This window comes from Mugil cephalus, chromosome 10 (assembly GCF_022458985.1).
Source record: "Mugil cephalus isolate CIBA_MC_2020 chromosome 10, CIBA_Mcephalus_1.1, whole genome shotgun sequence".
Classification (NCBI taxonomy): domain Eukaryota; kingdom Metazoa; phylum Chordata; class Actinopteri; order Mugiliformes; family Mugilidae; genus Mugil; species Mugil cephalus.
In genome coordinates, this window is record NC_061779.1 from 26,176,514 (window position 1) to 26,193,951 (window position 17,438).

The 17,438-nt window shown below is 42.0% G+C and overlaps 2 protein-coding genes across 2 annotated transcripts; one reads left to right on the forward strand and one right to left on the reverse strand.

Annotated features, from left to right (window-relative positions):
• Positions 1 to 833: 833 nt before the first annotated feature.
• kbtbd13b (kelch repeat and BTB domain containing 13b) lies at positions 834 to 2,973 on the reverse strand. Its single transcript, XM_047596839.1, has one exon. The coding sequence runs from the start codon at positions 2,971 to 2,973 to the stop codon at positions 1,531 to 1,533; it is 1,443 nt and encodes a 480-aa protein (XP_047452795.1). The 3' UTR covers positions 834 to 1,530.
• A 3,100-nt stretch (positions 2,974 to 6,073) lies between these two features.
• Positions 6,074 to 12,496, forward strand: LOC125014302 (serine/threonine-protein kinase pim-3-like). Its single transcript, XM_047595266.1, has 6 exons — positions 6,074 to 6,463; positions 7,275 to 7,366; positions 8,057 to 8,107; positions 8,766 to 9,129; positions 9,286 to 9,462; positions 10,688 to 12,496. The coding sequence occupies exons 1-6, from the start codon at positions 6,391 to 6,393 to the stop codon at positions 10,879 to 10,881; spliced, it is 951 nt and encodes a 316-aa protein (XP_047451222.1). The 5' UTR covers positions 6,074 to 6,390; the 3' UTR covers positions 10,882 to 12,496.
• The last annotated feature ends 4,942 nt before the right edge of the window (positions 12,497 to 17,438 follow it).

Genomic DNA, 17,438 nt, shown 5'->3' on the forward strand with positions numbered 1-17,438 from the left:
TGCTTGCCGTTAACTTCCATCATCAGCATCATCATCATGGTCGGTCTGTGCCAACAGGAAACAGAGGCTGCTGCAGGAAACAGAAGCTCTGTGTGTGGACAAACACTGGACTTCACATGGAGCCAGTAGCAGGCAGACACACTGACTGTATTACAATGACATTTATTAAACTGATGGTATTAGACAGTTTGACAAATAATCTCTTTAATTTATTGGTTGCTTTTAAATTTCCCCTTCGCCATGTTCACACGTACCAAAATGATCTTTTTTTCCTCTCTTTCCTCCGGTGACTTTCTTTCATTGCTCCAGAGTTCAATCCTTATGCTCCCTAGCAATTTAAAGCCTTTTTTCCAGTTAGCATCACTGATTAGTGGTTTTCTTACGGCTACACAGCTGTTCAGTCCCAATCCCTTGAATTCCCTTCACGTTATACGTGTGGAAATACTCTTACTTTCACTATTAAACACAGCCCTGAGTTTTACTGTTGTTTTTCTACGATTTCACCCAACTTTAAATGATCTTTGATCATGATCAAGCAGGATTTTTTTCTAACCACATTTCTTCCTGGAAGACGATGGTCCCCCACTATCCTTCCAGTTTATAATAATGTGTTGGACAGTTCTTACGGTTCTGTTGTGGTCCCGTCTTTTCTCTCTTTTGTATCAGTTTGAATAATCATGAGCAATGATTATTTGACAAAAGGAGCATGACTTCAGCAATTTAAACTGTACCTTCAAAACACAACACTGAATTATTTGTAAAACAGACTGTATAAAATGAAAGATGATTTCATCTTCCATTGCATGCATCCATTGTGCCCTCTTAAAACTGACTTTTTTTTTTTTTTTTTTTTTTTACTCTACAATATACTCTATGTAAATGATGTGACACGGGGTCCTCATATGGGGTCCTTAAATGTCAGTCAGTATAAACTATGCAACAATGTCAAAATCGGTTAAAAATTTTCTTGTAAATGGAAGACATTATCATGCCTTGAGAGAATTTATTTAAATTTGGCACAAGCATTTATTTGGACTCGCGGGCAAATCAACTAATATTTGGTAGTCAAACGAACATGTTACAGCCCATAGCTTGTGAATGCAAAATTTCAGGAGGATCTTGGGGAATTTTCTTTCACAAACTTCCATTTAAATTCGGTTTATGATGGCTTAGGTTAGGGTGTTATGTCAAGGAATGTCCTCACCAACATAGCCAAGCTAAAAGGAATTTAAAGATATGTTGGGAGCAGTTGAGAAGTAACATTAGTTAAGAAATACTATAGGTTAAAACACCCATGCACAATGGATCCATCATGATAAATATAATGTATGAAGCTCCAATTTTCATACTTCAAAAAAGGAGCCATGAGAATTATCATTATAATCCAACTTGTGCCCTGTATTCAATTACAGGATCTGCAAACAATGTAGGAAGTTCAATGCATGAATTCACTGGGCAGTAGAAAATACATACTTGTTTTAGGGTAAAAATATGTTGGCAAACCAAAAAATATGACCGCAAGCAAAGTCACTATTTCAGCATGAGAGTTTCTGGTAGTCGGAGCAGAAATGTCCACACAGATCCACTTCTGGGGAAGCCCTTCAACTGTCTCCTGGGCTTCCAACTTTTACCGTCAACTATGTATTCAAGTGTCATGCTTCTGTTGAGCGTGAACACGGAGTTACCTCTCACTACAGATGTGAACAAGGAGCCTTTGCTGTTGGCAAAGTGTCCCGGCAGGGAGGACCACTGGCCGGAGCTTAGGTTGTAACAGTCCATCAAACATCTTAGGAAGTCATCAGATGGGCCATTTCTCATGATGTATAGGTTGTCCCTGTGGCCGACCATGCAGTGTCCGTAGCTCTGGTGCCTGATCATCGTGGTAACAGGCCTCCACTCGTCCTTCCCTGGGACATACTCGTAGATCTCTGTGGTCTCCATAGGCCTCCATAAACAAACAAATATTCTACCCATGGTTTTGGTACAAGCAGCTCCTGCTGCTGGTCGCGGTAAGTGAGCAGCAAATGTCCAACCTCTGGTCTTCACATTGTATATTTCCACAGAGGACATTGTTGTCCGCTCATATTCTCCTCCAATGGCATAAAGACAACCGTCTACGCCTACAAGGCTGAGATTATAGCGCAGCTGAGCCGGACTGGCAATCCTGCTCCAGCTGTTGTTTTCAGGGTTGTAACAAAAAGATCCTGCAACTTGTTTGTGAAGTCCATGGACACCTCCAATGATGTACAGTTTGTTGTCTAAAACTGTTACTCCTGCCATGGAGGTGCTGGCTTCTAGTGGAAGATCTGTTAACACTTTCCAGGTATTGGCAGTTTCATCCAAATAGCAGACCGTCCTGGAGGCTGCGTGGACAGTTTCAGCTGCACCACAGGTCACATGAGCCCCCACAGCCACAAAAACACTTGGGGTCAAAGACTCAATGTAAGAGGTAAGCTCTGATGGTAAAGTTTTCCTGACCTCTGCTTCCAGGTCACCATACATGTCTCGAATGAACAGTGCAGCAGCGTGGTAAAGATCCATGAGACCGAAGGTGGCAGCTGTGTGATACATCAGTAAACAGTTGTCAGGGTCAATGAGGTTGATAAGATGCTTGGCGAGTGGTATCACTTGCAAGAACGCAGCGCATTCAATGGCTTCAACAATGTCGTCTCCATCCAAAATTGGCATCTCTCCGCGTAAAACAGCCAAGGCAATAAGGAAGCCTCGAGCATGCAGATACTTCAGGTGGATTTCATCCTGCTGACATTCCTTCATTCCAGATCGATACAGAGCTTGGAAATAGTCACAGCTCTGAACAAGTAACATTTTCTCCTCAGAGAAGTGTGTATCTCCAACTACAATAGTTAATCTAGCTGCGACAAGGCCAGAGCTAGGACATGACAGATGCTTTTCAACATCTGCACCGCCACAGCTGCTGCTGTCCTCCTCTGATCCAACTCTGGGCTCTGACATTACTCTTCTCTGACTGCGACACTCAAGAAAATATCCCCCACAATGAAACGAAAGGTTGAAGCATTTCCAAATGACTTGCACTGGAGCTGGAGAGCAGTGACTCCAGTTGGGGAGGATCAGTTCTTTCACAGCATTCAAAATAGAAACAGCTAAACATAGCATTGAACAAATGATCGCGAGTCACATTCATGTCATGGACGGGACAAGGACATATGAGCACAGATTCAGAGATCTCTGCTGTAATCTCAGAAGTTCATTTCAGCTGTCCCCACAAAAATAGGGTGACCAGACATCCTCCTTTTCCTGGATGTCCTCTTTTTGAGACCTAAAAATGTGTCCAGGCAGAATTTCAAACTTGTCAGGGATTTTGTTCTACTAGAGCCTCAAACATGTTGAAAACAAACTTGTGTTGTGTTTCTCTGTGTAATAATATGGGTGACATAAGTTGTCAAATCCAGTAAAGAGGACTAGCAAAAGTCAGTGCCGTATCTAGCCAAGAAGAAACTAAAAAAACATTTTATGTAAATTAGAGACTAATATCTCAGGTTTAGTGGTTCATGACAGGAACACAGTTTTTCTACCTTTGGGTTATACTGTTTCCAGTTTAATGTTTCCTTTTTTTTCCTTCCTTTGGTGATGACTGAGAACAATAATCACCAGAATTTGGTGATTGTGGTTCTCAGTCATCCAGGCCCACATTTTTTGATACACTAGATTACAAACATATGTCTTATACATAAGACTAAATAATTATCTAGTGATTCAAGTCTATGTTAACATGCACATAAACTACCCATTTAGCTCATAATGTGAAGCCACAGGTTGTTGCATGTGAACACTCCCAGCTGAAAAGTGTAACAAAATGTCAAACCTCCTAATCATCAAGCAGGTGAGCTCAGATTATTCCTGTCCTGACAATAACCGCAGCACTCGTGCGTTTTTAAAGCTATGTCCTATATATATCTCTCTCTTTACATTCACTTGCATGGAGGGAGAAGTGGCTGACCCAGATCTAAGCTCGCTGGGGCGCATGTAACACAGCAGGTCATGTGACCTGGTTGCTGCTCAGTCAAAACATTCCCACTAACAGACGTTTGCAAGCAGATACAGAGGATCGTAGCAATGGCATGTGGCTGCTTTGAACTGTCAAAAGGACTATGGCTGCTGCTTGGTTTCACATGGTTACATGTATACACAGACAGGATGTCAAGTAGACAAAACAGAAATATCAAGTCATTTGTCTGTTTACTGTGTGGTCCAGTCTCAGCTTTTTCAACAGCTAAATCCATTCATGGCTAATAGCCATGTAAACACTTTACTCTTTCCTTCACTTCATCTCATCATCTGAGTGCCATTGAGTTGAATTTGTTTACATCAACATGAGGTGTTTTTTTCCTGTGTGCTACTAATTGAAGCACAACCTATAACGAAGTCTCTGTTATTGCCAGACTTATAATCTAACAAGAATTGAATCTGGCTACACTAGGCTACTCTTACCTTGGGATTCAATGCGATTCTGTGACATAAATATAATTAAAAAAAAAAAAAAAAAATCTTTTTTTTCAAAATATGTGCCTGCTGCCTGTGGCCCCCACTCCTGGTAAACTAACTGTAAAGTCTTGGAGGAAAATAGAGGAAAATTACCTTATGTGTGGATAGATTAGAAAGTACCAATCTTGAGTCATGTGAAACAGTATTGAGTAGACAAGTATAGGATAACTATATACAAATCTTCAACACTGAGTGAGGGGACAGTATGGGGAAAATATGCACTGAGACGCACATCCCTTGGTTGTCTGCAGTAAGTAATCTTGTAATATCTCTGCTGGGGTTTGAGAAAATATGTAAACTGCATGGATATTCCAGTCAAATTTAAACATTAGGAAGTGTATGAGGGATGAACTTGGTCTGGAGCCATTCCACTGGAAAGATGACTATGTCCTAGCAGATGTTTGCCGAACAGATCAAATTATTTGGGTAGGCTTTATGTGGTGACAATGACATAGTCATAAATGTGACCTGAGCGCCGTAGAGTTGAATGTGTTTAATGTGTTGTTTACTCTGACTGTTTGTCTGACCATCCAGTTACATGTAGAAGTAGTCTGACATATTAGGCTATTCTTAGCTTTTAATTTAAGGTGATTGTTTGACACTTAAAATGACAAAATAAAATAAACGTTTTAATACACACAGCTGAACATACAGTAAGCACAATGTAACACCAAATGAAAGCTGATCTTGCTCTGATAAATGATGCATCTGTTTGCTAATGATGTTTGCTGATGTAATGTTTGGCAAAATCACTTTTTGTAGCTATAAATATCTCACGAAGATACGCAACTGTTTTTAAAATACGACCTGAGTGTGAACTCAATGATTGTAACTTGCAACTTACAGTACTAGCCACATACTACTGTATGTATTTGTATGTCTGTGTCAATATATTGGCATGATTTGTAGAAATAATGAGTCAACAGCAATCGTATTTATTTATTTTTTAAAGAGGGGCACAGGGCTTTTCAGGTTACCAGGCTCCCATATATCCCTTGGTGTTTTTGTCCACAATTTTTTATTTTCATCATTTCAGACTGATTCCAGTTGTAGTCTCAGTCCATGAGGTAAAACAGAAAATGATTACAAATGAAATTATAAATGAATACCTGCAAGATCTCTGTCCACACTGAAGTGCCTGCACATTTCATTATTTGTTTTTCTGTCATCTCCTAGACTCATTGTGCAGTCACTGTACACAAATACACACACTTGTATTTTATGTTTAAACATTTTTTAAGTTATTCCCAGGTTTGCTTTGTTATTATTTCCACATTTCGAGTTAATTTCAACAACTTAATCCACATCAATGCTTGGATTACACTTTGTGTTGTGTAGTATTAACTATATTTTCTTCTTCTTCTTATTATTATTATTAATAATAACTCTCTCTCCTACTCCTCTACTCTGTCTGATGTGACGTAGCACTGCTCAGTGACGCTCTGAATCCCTGCGCCTGTCCTGCGACGGACTAACTAGTTCCTCATTGATTCCTCATTTCTCTGCGGTTCCGTGCTCACGTCCCAGATTTAGGATTCACAACGAATCGATGCGATTCGGTACTCCATTGTTAATCGTGTTGTGTAGGCGTGGTTGAGATGCGGTGGGTCTAGTGGTACCGTTTGATGTTCACCGGGAGTCAGGCGGAGCGATCTATTCGCTCTTTGTAAATATTGGCAGCGGCATGGGACGCTGCTCTGTCTGGATACTCGGTCTTGCGTTGAGTGTACTAAAAAATGACCGGACTAACGACGAAGGATTTTAATCGTGTTTGGGAACCAAAGTGTCAATAAGAAGGACCGAGGAGTTGTGTTCTTCTGCCCGAATATTTTGCTGGTGTCGTTTTTGGGAGAAATCAGGGGCAGTATGCTGCTCTCCAGACTGGGCTCATTCTCTCACATGTCGTCCAGCGTGGATCTGCCGGCTAAACTGCAGCAAGGTAGGCTACTGCTTGTTGTGGCGCCGTCTTCTCGTTGTTCGATGGCCCAGATTAGTTCCCCATGCACTACCTAACCTGCTATTGGTAACACACACCAAACTTGGCCGCAAACAAATCTTCCAAAGGTGAAATCAGGTCAGGAAATCTGGGTCAAATACGGTGTAACCCCGTGTACCGGCGATTTAACCGGCGGAAACGGACGCGGTTACTATATGTTTGCTAGGGTTATTTAATAATGCTTAACATTAGAAACCTAATGTGTTTCAACCCACCAGCTTGATCTAAACATTTCTACCGAACAGTCGACAGTCACTTTTAAATTAAGACATTTTCAGCCCACTAGTCGTAAAGTGGGTTGTTGTTTATAATATTTTAAACAAATCAATCTTTAGGTGTTTGGGGTTTGATGGAGGTTAAATGGCTACATCTTAATAGTTACATGATAAAATGCATTATCCAGTTTAAATGGTGAGGTTTTTAAAACATTATTTTCTTGTTATGTGGTGATGACGCTGTTGACAGCCATTTTTAAACGGTCGACTCAAGAACAACACGAGCCGCTCAAAGCATTTTCTTGTCTGTAATGAGTGATTTCTATTATATTGTGTAAAGTGTGGGCGAAAATATTCGTTAAACCTGTTACGGTAAGTGTTGTTTACAACGCCGAAGTGGCTGAACATAAGGTTAAAGCGAGGAGGCATCCTCAGAGTTGCCAGTGTTTTTGAGATGGGGGGTGGGGGGTGTCAGATTTTGGCGCAACTCTGGAAAGGGTCTCTACCTGTCTAATATCTATCTCCCATATGCTCTGTAGCCAAAGAGAAGCAGTACCGACTGGGTTCGGTGCTCGGCAGCGGAGGTTTCGGGACCGTGTATTCTGCTGTTCGCCTGGCCGACGGACTGCCGGTAAGAGCGGGATACTGCTTTGTTTTGGTCCCGGCACATGGCCGCGACTCGCGGCGTCAAGTTACTACTCTGCATATGAATTTCCTGTTTCAGTTCTTGAAGTAAAGCAACCTACCAAAAATAATTGTATTAGAACGTTTACGAACAGTTTTATCTATTAAGGAGTCTATCTCTTTGTTTTGCTACCAGTATATATCTCACGTAACATATCTGAAGCATTTTCAGATTATCTGATACAGCTCGAACAAATCTGATTTTATTTTGAAGGCCAGACCTATTGTCTTTCTGTTACTTCCTTTTGTTTAGTCTTGCCGCTCGGCAGCTTGACAGATTTTACTCCTGCCTGCCTGGCATGTGTCTTTGTTTTCAAAAAGGAGGCTGGTTGTATGTTAAGCTAAACTATTAGTTTGCCTTTAACCTATGAGAAACAGGAAGAAGTTGACTGTTACATAATAATTTTTGTAGCATTATCCAAAACTGTAAAGATAGGTGTAATCGCAAATAAACAACAACCTCCAAAGTCGGAGACAGTAAACAAGCTTCATGTTGTTGCATCACAGACCTGTGATATAACGTGTGATATAATGTTTTGCATTATTATAGTTGTTGGACACTTTTGATAAAGAAACCATATTTATTCTGTACTCTGCGGAAGTTGTATATATTAATGTTGTATTTGTTTACATGCAGGTGGCGGTAAAACATGTGAGCAGGGACAGAGTGACTGAGTGGGGCTCTCTGGTAAGAGAACGGTGCTTCTGTATACTGACCGAATAGCAGTACGACTGCATTATGGCCATAGGTCAGCTAAATAAGGAAGAATGTGAAGGTATTGAAACTTAGGTGTGAGAGTGCAGGAGTTAAGGAGGTTGAAACAGTTTAGAATCAATTATCGCAGTCGCAGTGAAGAGCAAAATTGCCACAGTTACCATGAAAAAGTAATCTCATTGCGGATTAGTCCTTTAAAACGTAACTTAGTTGCTGCACTGATTACTTGGTTTAAAAAATAACTAACAACTCTCCCCAACTTACTGGTTTTGCTCCAGAGACTTTTAGTAACTCTCTGAGACGCAATAAAAAACAAAAATATAAAATGGGAAGAATAGTAATGCACTTGACTTGAATAAGTAACTCTGATCTAATTACTGGTTTGGAAATGCTAACGCGTTACTGGAAAAAAAAGTGGTTAGATTATAGTAACACTTTACTAAGTAATGTGTTACCAGCATCACTGGTGAACAGTAAACAAAATAACAGATGTACTTAAGTAGTACATTACAGAGAGATCTTTATTTTTAATCTTTCACACTTCATGATTGTAGTGTACTGTATATCTTGTGTATTTATTCGAGGCTATAATTTAAAACAAGCAGTTTATTCATTCTAACTTTTCTTCCAGTGCGGCTCTGTGGTTCCTCTAGAGATTGTGTTGTTGAAGAAGGTGGGCGGGGCATTTGGCGGAGTGGTGCGGCTCCTGGATTGGTGGGAGCGTGCCGACGGCTGGCTACTTGTGATGGAGCGTCCAGAGCTGGGGCAGGACTTGTTTGACTACATCACAGAGCGGGGAGCTTTAGACGAGGCGGCAGCGCGCAGTTTCTTCCTGCAGGTGCTGGAGGCGGTGCGTCACTGCTACACTTGTGGTGTAGTCCATCGTGACATCAAGGATGAGAACCTGCTGGTGGACCTGAGGACGGGACAAATCAAACTGATTGACTTTGGTTCAGGGGCCCTCCTCAAAGACACCGTCTACACAGAGTTCGATGGTGAGTCTGACCACGTCACAAAACGATGAGAGCTGCTTTGTCAGTCCAACTCCTCTTTTATGTTTGTGGCAGTAAAGAGAGTTTCGTTGTTGGTTAGCTCAGTTTAATTCTGTCAGATGTATAAAGTCCTTAATGTGCCCTCCCTCCACCCTGCAGGGACGCGGGTGTACAGTCCTCCAGAGTGGATCCGTTTCCGTCAGTACCACGGGCACTCGGCCACCATCTGGTCTCTTGGTGTGCTGCTGTATGACATGGTGTGCGGGGACATCCCCTTTGAAGAGGATGACGAGATCCTGAGAGGAAAGCTCTACTTCAGACTCAAAATCTCCACAGGTCAGTCTTATGTGACACGGCTTAGACCAAACACAGACAGAAGCATGTTGACACCTTTATATGGCAGGGCTTCACGGTTACTTTTTACACAAGGAGTACATGTGCTCATAAATAGGGATGCACCGAACTGCCTTTTTCACCACTGATACCGATATCGATATCTGAGGTTTAGTATCGGCCGATATCGATACAGAAAATTATGGTAACAACGGTAAGTTTCATTGTGTGGAAAAGACTGGGATCATTCTTTTGTGCAAGGCAACATCAGACTTGACTTAAACTTTTCTTTCTTATTTATTCGTATCTATTTTATACCAAGAATGAGCCGTGGGGCACAGAAGAGACGCACTGCCTCCTTGATATATGGTTGGAGGAGAGCATATATCAGCTGCTTGACGCACAAAAATGCTGACGTCTATGGCCAAATCGCCGACAGAATGTGTGAGGAAGGCTTTACTCGGACTCTGACACAGTGTCGGCTTAAAGTGAAAAAACTTCACTAAAGATACCGCCAATAACTTTTATTCAGTGATTGAGCAGCTATGGGACACATGTGGGTTTGTTTATAAGGTTGGTCCGCTTGTCAAAAAATGCTATGTGAATACAAACTAAACCTTTTTTTTTTTAAAGTCTGGACCAAAGCAAGTGAACTATCAGACTTTCCTGGTGTGAATACGTCCTAAATGTGTGTGATCTTTATACAATACTTCCCTCTCTGTGTGAATAGCTTGAGAAAGACTTTCAACATGTTACAGTTTCAACATGATGCTGTTCCCGTGCATAAAATTGGGTTTGTCTTAAGTGAAAGAGCTTTCACTGAGCCATGACTTTATCCCCACTAAGCTGAAATGGAGCTCTAAATACGAGCCAGGCCTTGTTTGAGTTTTTTGGCCTCTTTGACCCTTCAAGGCACTCCTTCTTATCAAGTTGCACATACTGTAAACCCACATAAATTGCCATTATCTGAATTCATGTCATCAGATGTAAGGTTCTGGTCCACATTAAGACCAACCCCCTATCACTGTCAGAGGCAGGAGGTTATTTGTGAGAACAGTATTTGCACAGAATTTTCAATAATAACATTTATCAGGTAAAAAGAATACAACTCGTCATGTAAAGCAACCTGAAAAATAATTGTAAAATTGATGGTGATAGAAAATCAGCAATTTAATCATCATTATTAACAATGATTGCAATTCTTCACCTTCTTGTGTCTTTGTCACAGAGTGCCAGCAGCTAATTGGCTGGTGTCTGAGCCAGCAGCCATCTGACAGGCCGACCCTGGAGCAGATCCTTCTCCACCCCTGGGTGACGTGCAGCAATGGTCAACAGACGGACATTGGCAGCGTCACACTTCATCCTCTCACTGCCGACTCCTCCTCCTCGCCTTCCTCCTCCTCCAACCAGGGGACCCTCTGATTGGTTGGGGTGTAGCATGGACTTCATTGAAAGCTGCTCCCCCACCTCCCAGTGACTTTACCTTGATCATAGATTTGTAAAATCATGGTCTCGGTTCAGGAGTGAAGTTGGATCCTTCTGCAACTGTGTGCATCTTTCAGAGTGCCTTGAGTTTGAGGGCCCACTCACACTAGGCAATCGTGCTGTGCCCAAGCACGTTTGCTCTCTAAAATCCAGATTCTATGACTAGTGTGAGTGCTTGAGTATGGCACGCTTCCCTGGCATGGTATGGTTGGAAGAGGTGTAGTTTGGCACGATACGCTTGGTCAACCATGCGCGCAAATGCTGATTAGTGCGAAACGTAACCATGACGTATAAAGCAAGCGACCGTGGCAGCGGCACAGGGTTCATGTTGGTCAGAGGAAAAGGTAGTGTGTTTGGTACAGATTTGGCCAGAGGATGGCATTCAGCAACAGTCACTTTACGATGAGGTCACACCATGCATATGTCGTGTAGCAACACGATCACGTATGTGTCGGAGGCAGTCGTGCTTCAGCACACTTGGTTCAGGGTAATGTGAGTGCGGGCCACCGGAGGATGGGGTGCATTCATGCTTCAGTACAGAACAACAGGCCTTAGTGTGAGTGCACCCTGATAGCTGCTGTGAGCAGCAGTGTTGCCATGGTAATAAGTGTCCAGCAGAAACCAGTCTGTCGAGGGGTCAGTCTTGAGAGGTGGATGATTTGTCAGGTTCAGCCATATTATTTTACATATTATTTATTCATTTTAATACAGGGCCACATCAGTAAGGTAAACCAGTTTTCATTGGTAGGTTCATAGTATTCAAAGAGTTACACCATTGTTTTTAATACAATGTAGAACATGGACCTATGTAAAATTGAATCCAAGGAGACTGCTCCAGATGTCTCTTGTAACAACGGCAAGGGGGAACTGAAAATTGGCTAGCTTTTGCAGGAAAACTTAGTTTTTTCTGTCTTCTCAGGAGCCATCCACCCTGTTATGTCGGCATTGAAATAATAACATTGAGAAATACCTGACCCAAACACACACAGCCCCGTTAGGGAGCTGGCTTTGTATGTTGTGTGTGTTTTTCATCGTGTAACAAATGTTACTAATGCTTCATTGTTTACATTAGTTTCTGCAGTTTGATTTCTTAGATTTTTCAAGCAGAGCTGGTTTTTGTTTGAAAATATAGTTGGTTCATGGACATCAGTGTTGAAGATTTAAGGTGCACACATTGAGAACTGACTCAACAATTTTTCAAAGAGTTCTGACGTTCCACAACCCTTGTGTTTTTTTGTCAGGAGATACCTGAAGTCAGCTCTGTCCTCGTCCACTTGTCAGGGTAAAATGCACAGTCAATGCAAACATTCATCTTTGTACATTTGTTTTTATCTATTTGACATTCCATGCCTAACTATTTATTTACTGTTCTTGTGAACTAAAAACAAGAATAAAATATGATTTAAGTTTTTTTTCACTTCAAGTACAAATCCTTAGCAAGAATTCTGTATAAACTTCATTTGTTATAGTTTTAAGTATAAAAGTGAATGGAGACAAAGTATATTTTCATTGAAGTTTTTCAAAATAAACTTTTTTTGTACATACAATTCTACCATTTCTACTCTGATTTGCTTCTTTTGTCTAACTCTTTCTCTCTTTACCACTCTCAGATTTGCATCAGTTTCTCCTCAAATAATAGTAAAACTGGTCAATTAAGTATCATGAAATGATTATTTTGTAATCATGTGTCTAATGGTGTAGTATCTGTGGAATTCACTGGAACAAGTCAGGCCCCTCCCATCAACCCATAGGACCCAAAGCCCCTCACCACAGGACACCCTCAGAAGACCCATGTCCATTCCCTTATGAGTTACAACTGGTTTGGAGGCACAAGGGAGAAATACACAATGTTAGGAAGGTGGTCGTAATGTTATGCCTTGTGGGTGTATAATGTAATAGCATAACAGTGCACAAACTTGCATATTTTGGTATTTGTCTATGTTCAGAATCTTCAAATCTTTAAAATTGTGAAGTAGTACATGTCTGTCTTGGTCTGAAGTGACTAAATCTCAGCTTTTCTTGTAAGAAATGGTTGCATGCTACGACAAGAGGAGCTCATTGTTGAAAGAACAAATGAATAATAGGCACAAGCTTTAGACACAGCAAACCATGGACAACAGTGAAGGCAGTCAACAACAAATGAGCACTTATTCTCCACTCTCCCTCTCTGCATCCAAGTGTTACTATGGCTTGCACCCACTACTTTCATTCATGCACGACTACGGCTTTTCAATCGGGTGTATTTATTGTAGCAAATGAATAATGTAAGTTCTAAAAGGCAGAACTGGCACACAAAATTTTAATATATTTGATGTGCCATTCAAGAATATCCCACCTCAAATTTAATACCAGAATACAATTTATTTATAAAGGGTTGAGGAGTGGACCAGTGTTACATGCGTCTGCTTCCTGTCTCCTACTGGTCACTCCTCCCTTGGCCTGCTGACCCCATGAGTGTGATTAGTGCACAAGTAGGAGGAGGAGGGGACTACATAAGGAGGGGAGCGGGGGTCTCTTCATAGGCTTTATTATTTAATTTTTGATGGATTTTTGTTGTTTTAGTGGCAGACACTCTGACAAGACTGTCCTCTTGAAAAAAGTTTAATTCATTACATCATTTTAACCCTTCATATACCAGGGTTTGAGATGGCATCACAATGCTAATTAGGAGTGCAGTGTCCCACAAATCAGATCGCTCTAGGAATAAAACATAAACACAACATAAGATAATGTTTATTTTCAGCATACACTGAAACTTACATCAATAGCATGAGGACCTGCAGCAAAGGGAAGTGTGGACTTTGCAAATGTGTTTTCCACACTTGGAGCAGTTGTTGGTGTCATTCCTTCATTGTGTAGTGCACTGCATTCACAGTTCCCTTTTGGCGGCACTTGATTAGCCACCGGCACTGTCCTCCTGATGTCGTGATCCTCGTGCTTTGCCATGTCAGTGTATGCCCCGTCAGTCCTTAAGTCAGCTCCAGAATCATTCTCTTCCATGGTTGACCTCCATAACACTGCCACCTTGCTTCCCTGTGTAGACTTGCATTTTGAATGCATATGAGGTGTGGACATCACAGGCCATCCACAGTTTGAGCCCATATTGGGCTGGTTTGCTGAGAATGTATTGCTTGAATCTGCGGTGACCCTGGAATGGAACCAGCTGATCATCTATGGAGATATCTCTGGCAGAGTTGAAGAGAAGAGAGAGCTGGCATTCCCATTTTCCCCACAGCTCCCACATAGCAGCAAGCTTGTTGCCTCTCTGATGCTGGGGCCTTGCCAAGTGATCATTGAACCACAGCTTGGAGGCCATCATTTCAAATTTGATTCGGGACATGGTGGCCGGAAAGATGGCATGTCCAGACTGGTTTCTCCACGGGCTGCGGATGCTCCCATCCCATTAGCGATAAACCCTGGCCAAAATGAGCAGGCAGAGGAACGCCTCCAGCTCCATCTGGTCAGTGTCTCTACAGGCTTGTATGGTGTGTCTCAAGATGAGCTGGATAATATCATCAGTGATGAACAGATCCCAGCAGGATTCCACCTGATTGGTGATCTGGGTAATGGCATACTTTGTTGGTCCGGGAGGCTGACAGTTGGCCTTGAAGTAAGGGAGTGTTTCGGAATGAGAGGCTGACCAGGAAACCTGTCCATTTGTGGATGTCCATCCTGGAGGTGCTGTGTCCTCACCCTCTTCGTTGACCTCCCAGCAATCACCCGAGTTGTAGGGAAAACAGAGGAAAAATCAGTGTGGGATCATAGTACTCCACTGGCTGCATGAGATGCATCTCTTGTTTTTATATTTTAAATCTCTAAATATTTTTTTATTAATTTGTATATGTAAATATTAGCATTTTAGCTCAATAACTTCCAGGTCATGAGATCAATTGATGAAAATCTGTGTGGGATCATACCACACCTCTTGTTTTTGCATTTTAAATCTCTCAATATTTTTTATTCATTTTTATATGTAAATATTAGCAGGCGTCTTCTACCTCCATGTGTTTACTATAAAGTCGGAGGGAATGTCTGTCGAATATCCAACTTAAAACTAACTTCACTGCGGTCGCCAAATTAAACTTAACACCATGTTTTAAATGGTGATGACTGATAATTTAGTTCCGAATCGTATTTTACTTTAAAATTTCATTTTTGTGTCCTTTTGTCCTCACAGATATAAAACTGACAGGCCTCGTCTCTACACCCTGCAGCACGGTAGAGTGATTAAGTGGCGCCTGTGGGAAACACTGGGTTGTCCAAAGACAGCCACAACAGAAAAAGCCAGATAGGCTCTTGGTGACTGAATAGTCTCGGAGTGAGGACATCTATCCACTTATAGATGAAGATATCTTTAAAGAACAAAAACCTCAGGTACTATTCAGGAAGAGAGCAAAACAGAAGATAAACTGAAGATAAAGAAGATGAAGAAGATAAACTGAAAAAGTCTCCAATTATTGTAAATACAGACCACAGTTTGTGCTGACTTTTAGTTTAAATCACTTCTTCCAATCCAAGTACTCATCAAAACTTCAACGTCAGCAACAGAAGTCAAAAGTCACTCTAGCCTCCGTAATACAGCTTCTGACAGCCAGTAGCATCCGTCTTCAGCCTTCACAAATCATCTCCAGCACAGCTCTCCATCTGCAGCCTGCTTCAGAAAACCACTCACAGAGAGTCTTTGTCATCATGCCGTTCTCACCTGTCTCCCTTGTCCACCCAAAGCTTATACTACTAACCAGTCTGTGCTCCAGCATCTAGCCTTCAAATGATAAAAGACACCTTCAAGTCCCAGTCAAAGCCTGAGTTTCCTGTCTCAACTCGCCCCCTCAAGACATCAACATCTGTCTAAACATGCTGCTGTTTATGACCAGATACAGCACCAGCCTACACCCACAGCCTCCCTGCAGCTGACATTCACCTGCTCCTACAGCCTTCGCCATCATGTTCCATGTGCATTCTCCACATTCAAAAAACAAGCTCCAAGACCGATCTGCAATGTCCAGCTGTCCATCAACTTTTACAGCAGCCTCCAGCTAAAGTCTTCTGCAGTCTTTATCACCTCCAGTTTCCACCTGTTCCTTCCAGCCTCTGCCGTCATCCACAGCCTCCTACAGCCTACAGGTGCTGGCCAGTAAATTAGAATATCATCAAAAAGTTGAATTATTTCAGTAATTCCATTCAAAAGGTGAAACTTGTATACTGTATACTTTCCTTCCACACATAGTGATATATTTCAAGTGTTTATTCATTTTCATTTTTATTATTACAACTGACAGCTAATGAAAACACCAAATTCAGTATCTCAGAAAATTAGAATATTCTGAAAAGGCTCAATATAGAAGACACCTGGTGCCACACTAATCAACTGATTAACTCAAAACACCTGCAAAGGCCTTTAAAAGGTTCCTCAGTCTTGTTCTGAAGGCTCCACAATCATGGGGAAGACTTCTGACTTAACAGTTGTCCAAAAGACGACCATTGACACCTTGTACAAGGAGGGCAAGACACAAAAGTTGATTGCTAAAGAAGCTGGCTGTTCGCAGAGCTCTGTGTCCAAGCACATTAACAGACAGGTGAAGGGACGGAAAAAATGTGGTAGAAAAAAGTGTACAAGCTCTAGGGATAACCGCACCCTGCAGAGAATTGTGATGACAAACCCATTCAAAAATGTGGGGGAGATCCACAAAGAGTGGACTGCAGCTGGAGTCAGCGCTTCAAGAACCACCACGAAGAGACGCATGAAAGACATGGGATTCAGCTGTCGCATTCCGTGTGTCAAGCCACTCTTGAACAAGAAACAGCGTAAGAAGCGTCTCGCCTGGGCCAAGGATAAAAAGGACTGGACTGCTGCTGAGTGGTCCAAAGTTATGTTTTCTGATGAAAGCAAATTTTGCATTTCCTTTGGAAATCAAGGACCCAGAGTCTGGAGGAAGAGCGGAGAAGCACAGAATCCACGTTGCATGAGGTCCAGTGTAAAGTTTCCACCGTCAGTGATGGTGTGGGGTGCCATGTCATCTGCTGGTGTTGGCCCACTCTGTTTCCTGAGGTCCAAGGTCAATGCAGCTGTCTACCAGGAAGTTTTAGAGCACTTCATGCTTCCTGCTGCTGACCAACTTTATGGAGATGCAGATTTCACTTTTCAACAGGACTTGGCACCTGCACACAGTGCCAAAACCACCAGTACCTGGTTCAAGGACCATGGTATCCCTGTCCTTGATTGGCCAGCAAACTCGCCTGACCTTAACCCCATAGAAAATCTATGGGGTATTGTGAAGCGGAAGATGCAATGCGCTAGACCCAACAATGCAGAGGAGCTGAAGACGACCATCAGAGCAACCTGGGCTCTCATAACACCTGAGCAGTGCCACAGACTGATCGAGTCCATGCCACGCCGCATTAATGCAGTGATTGAGGCAAAAGGAGCCCCGACTAAGTATTGAGTGCTATACATGCGCATGCTTTTCATGTTCATTCTTTTCAGTTGGCCAACA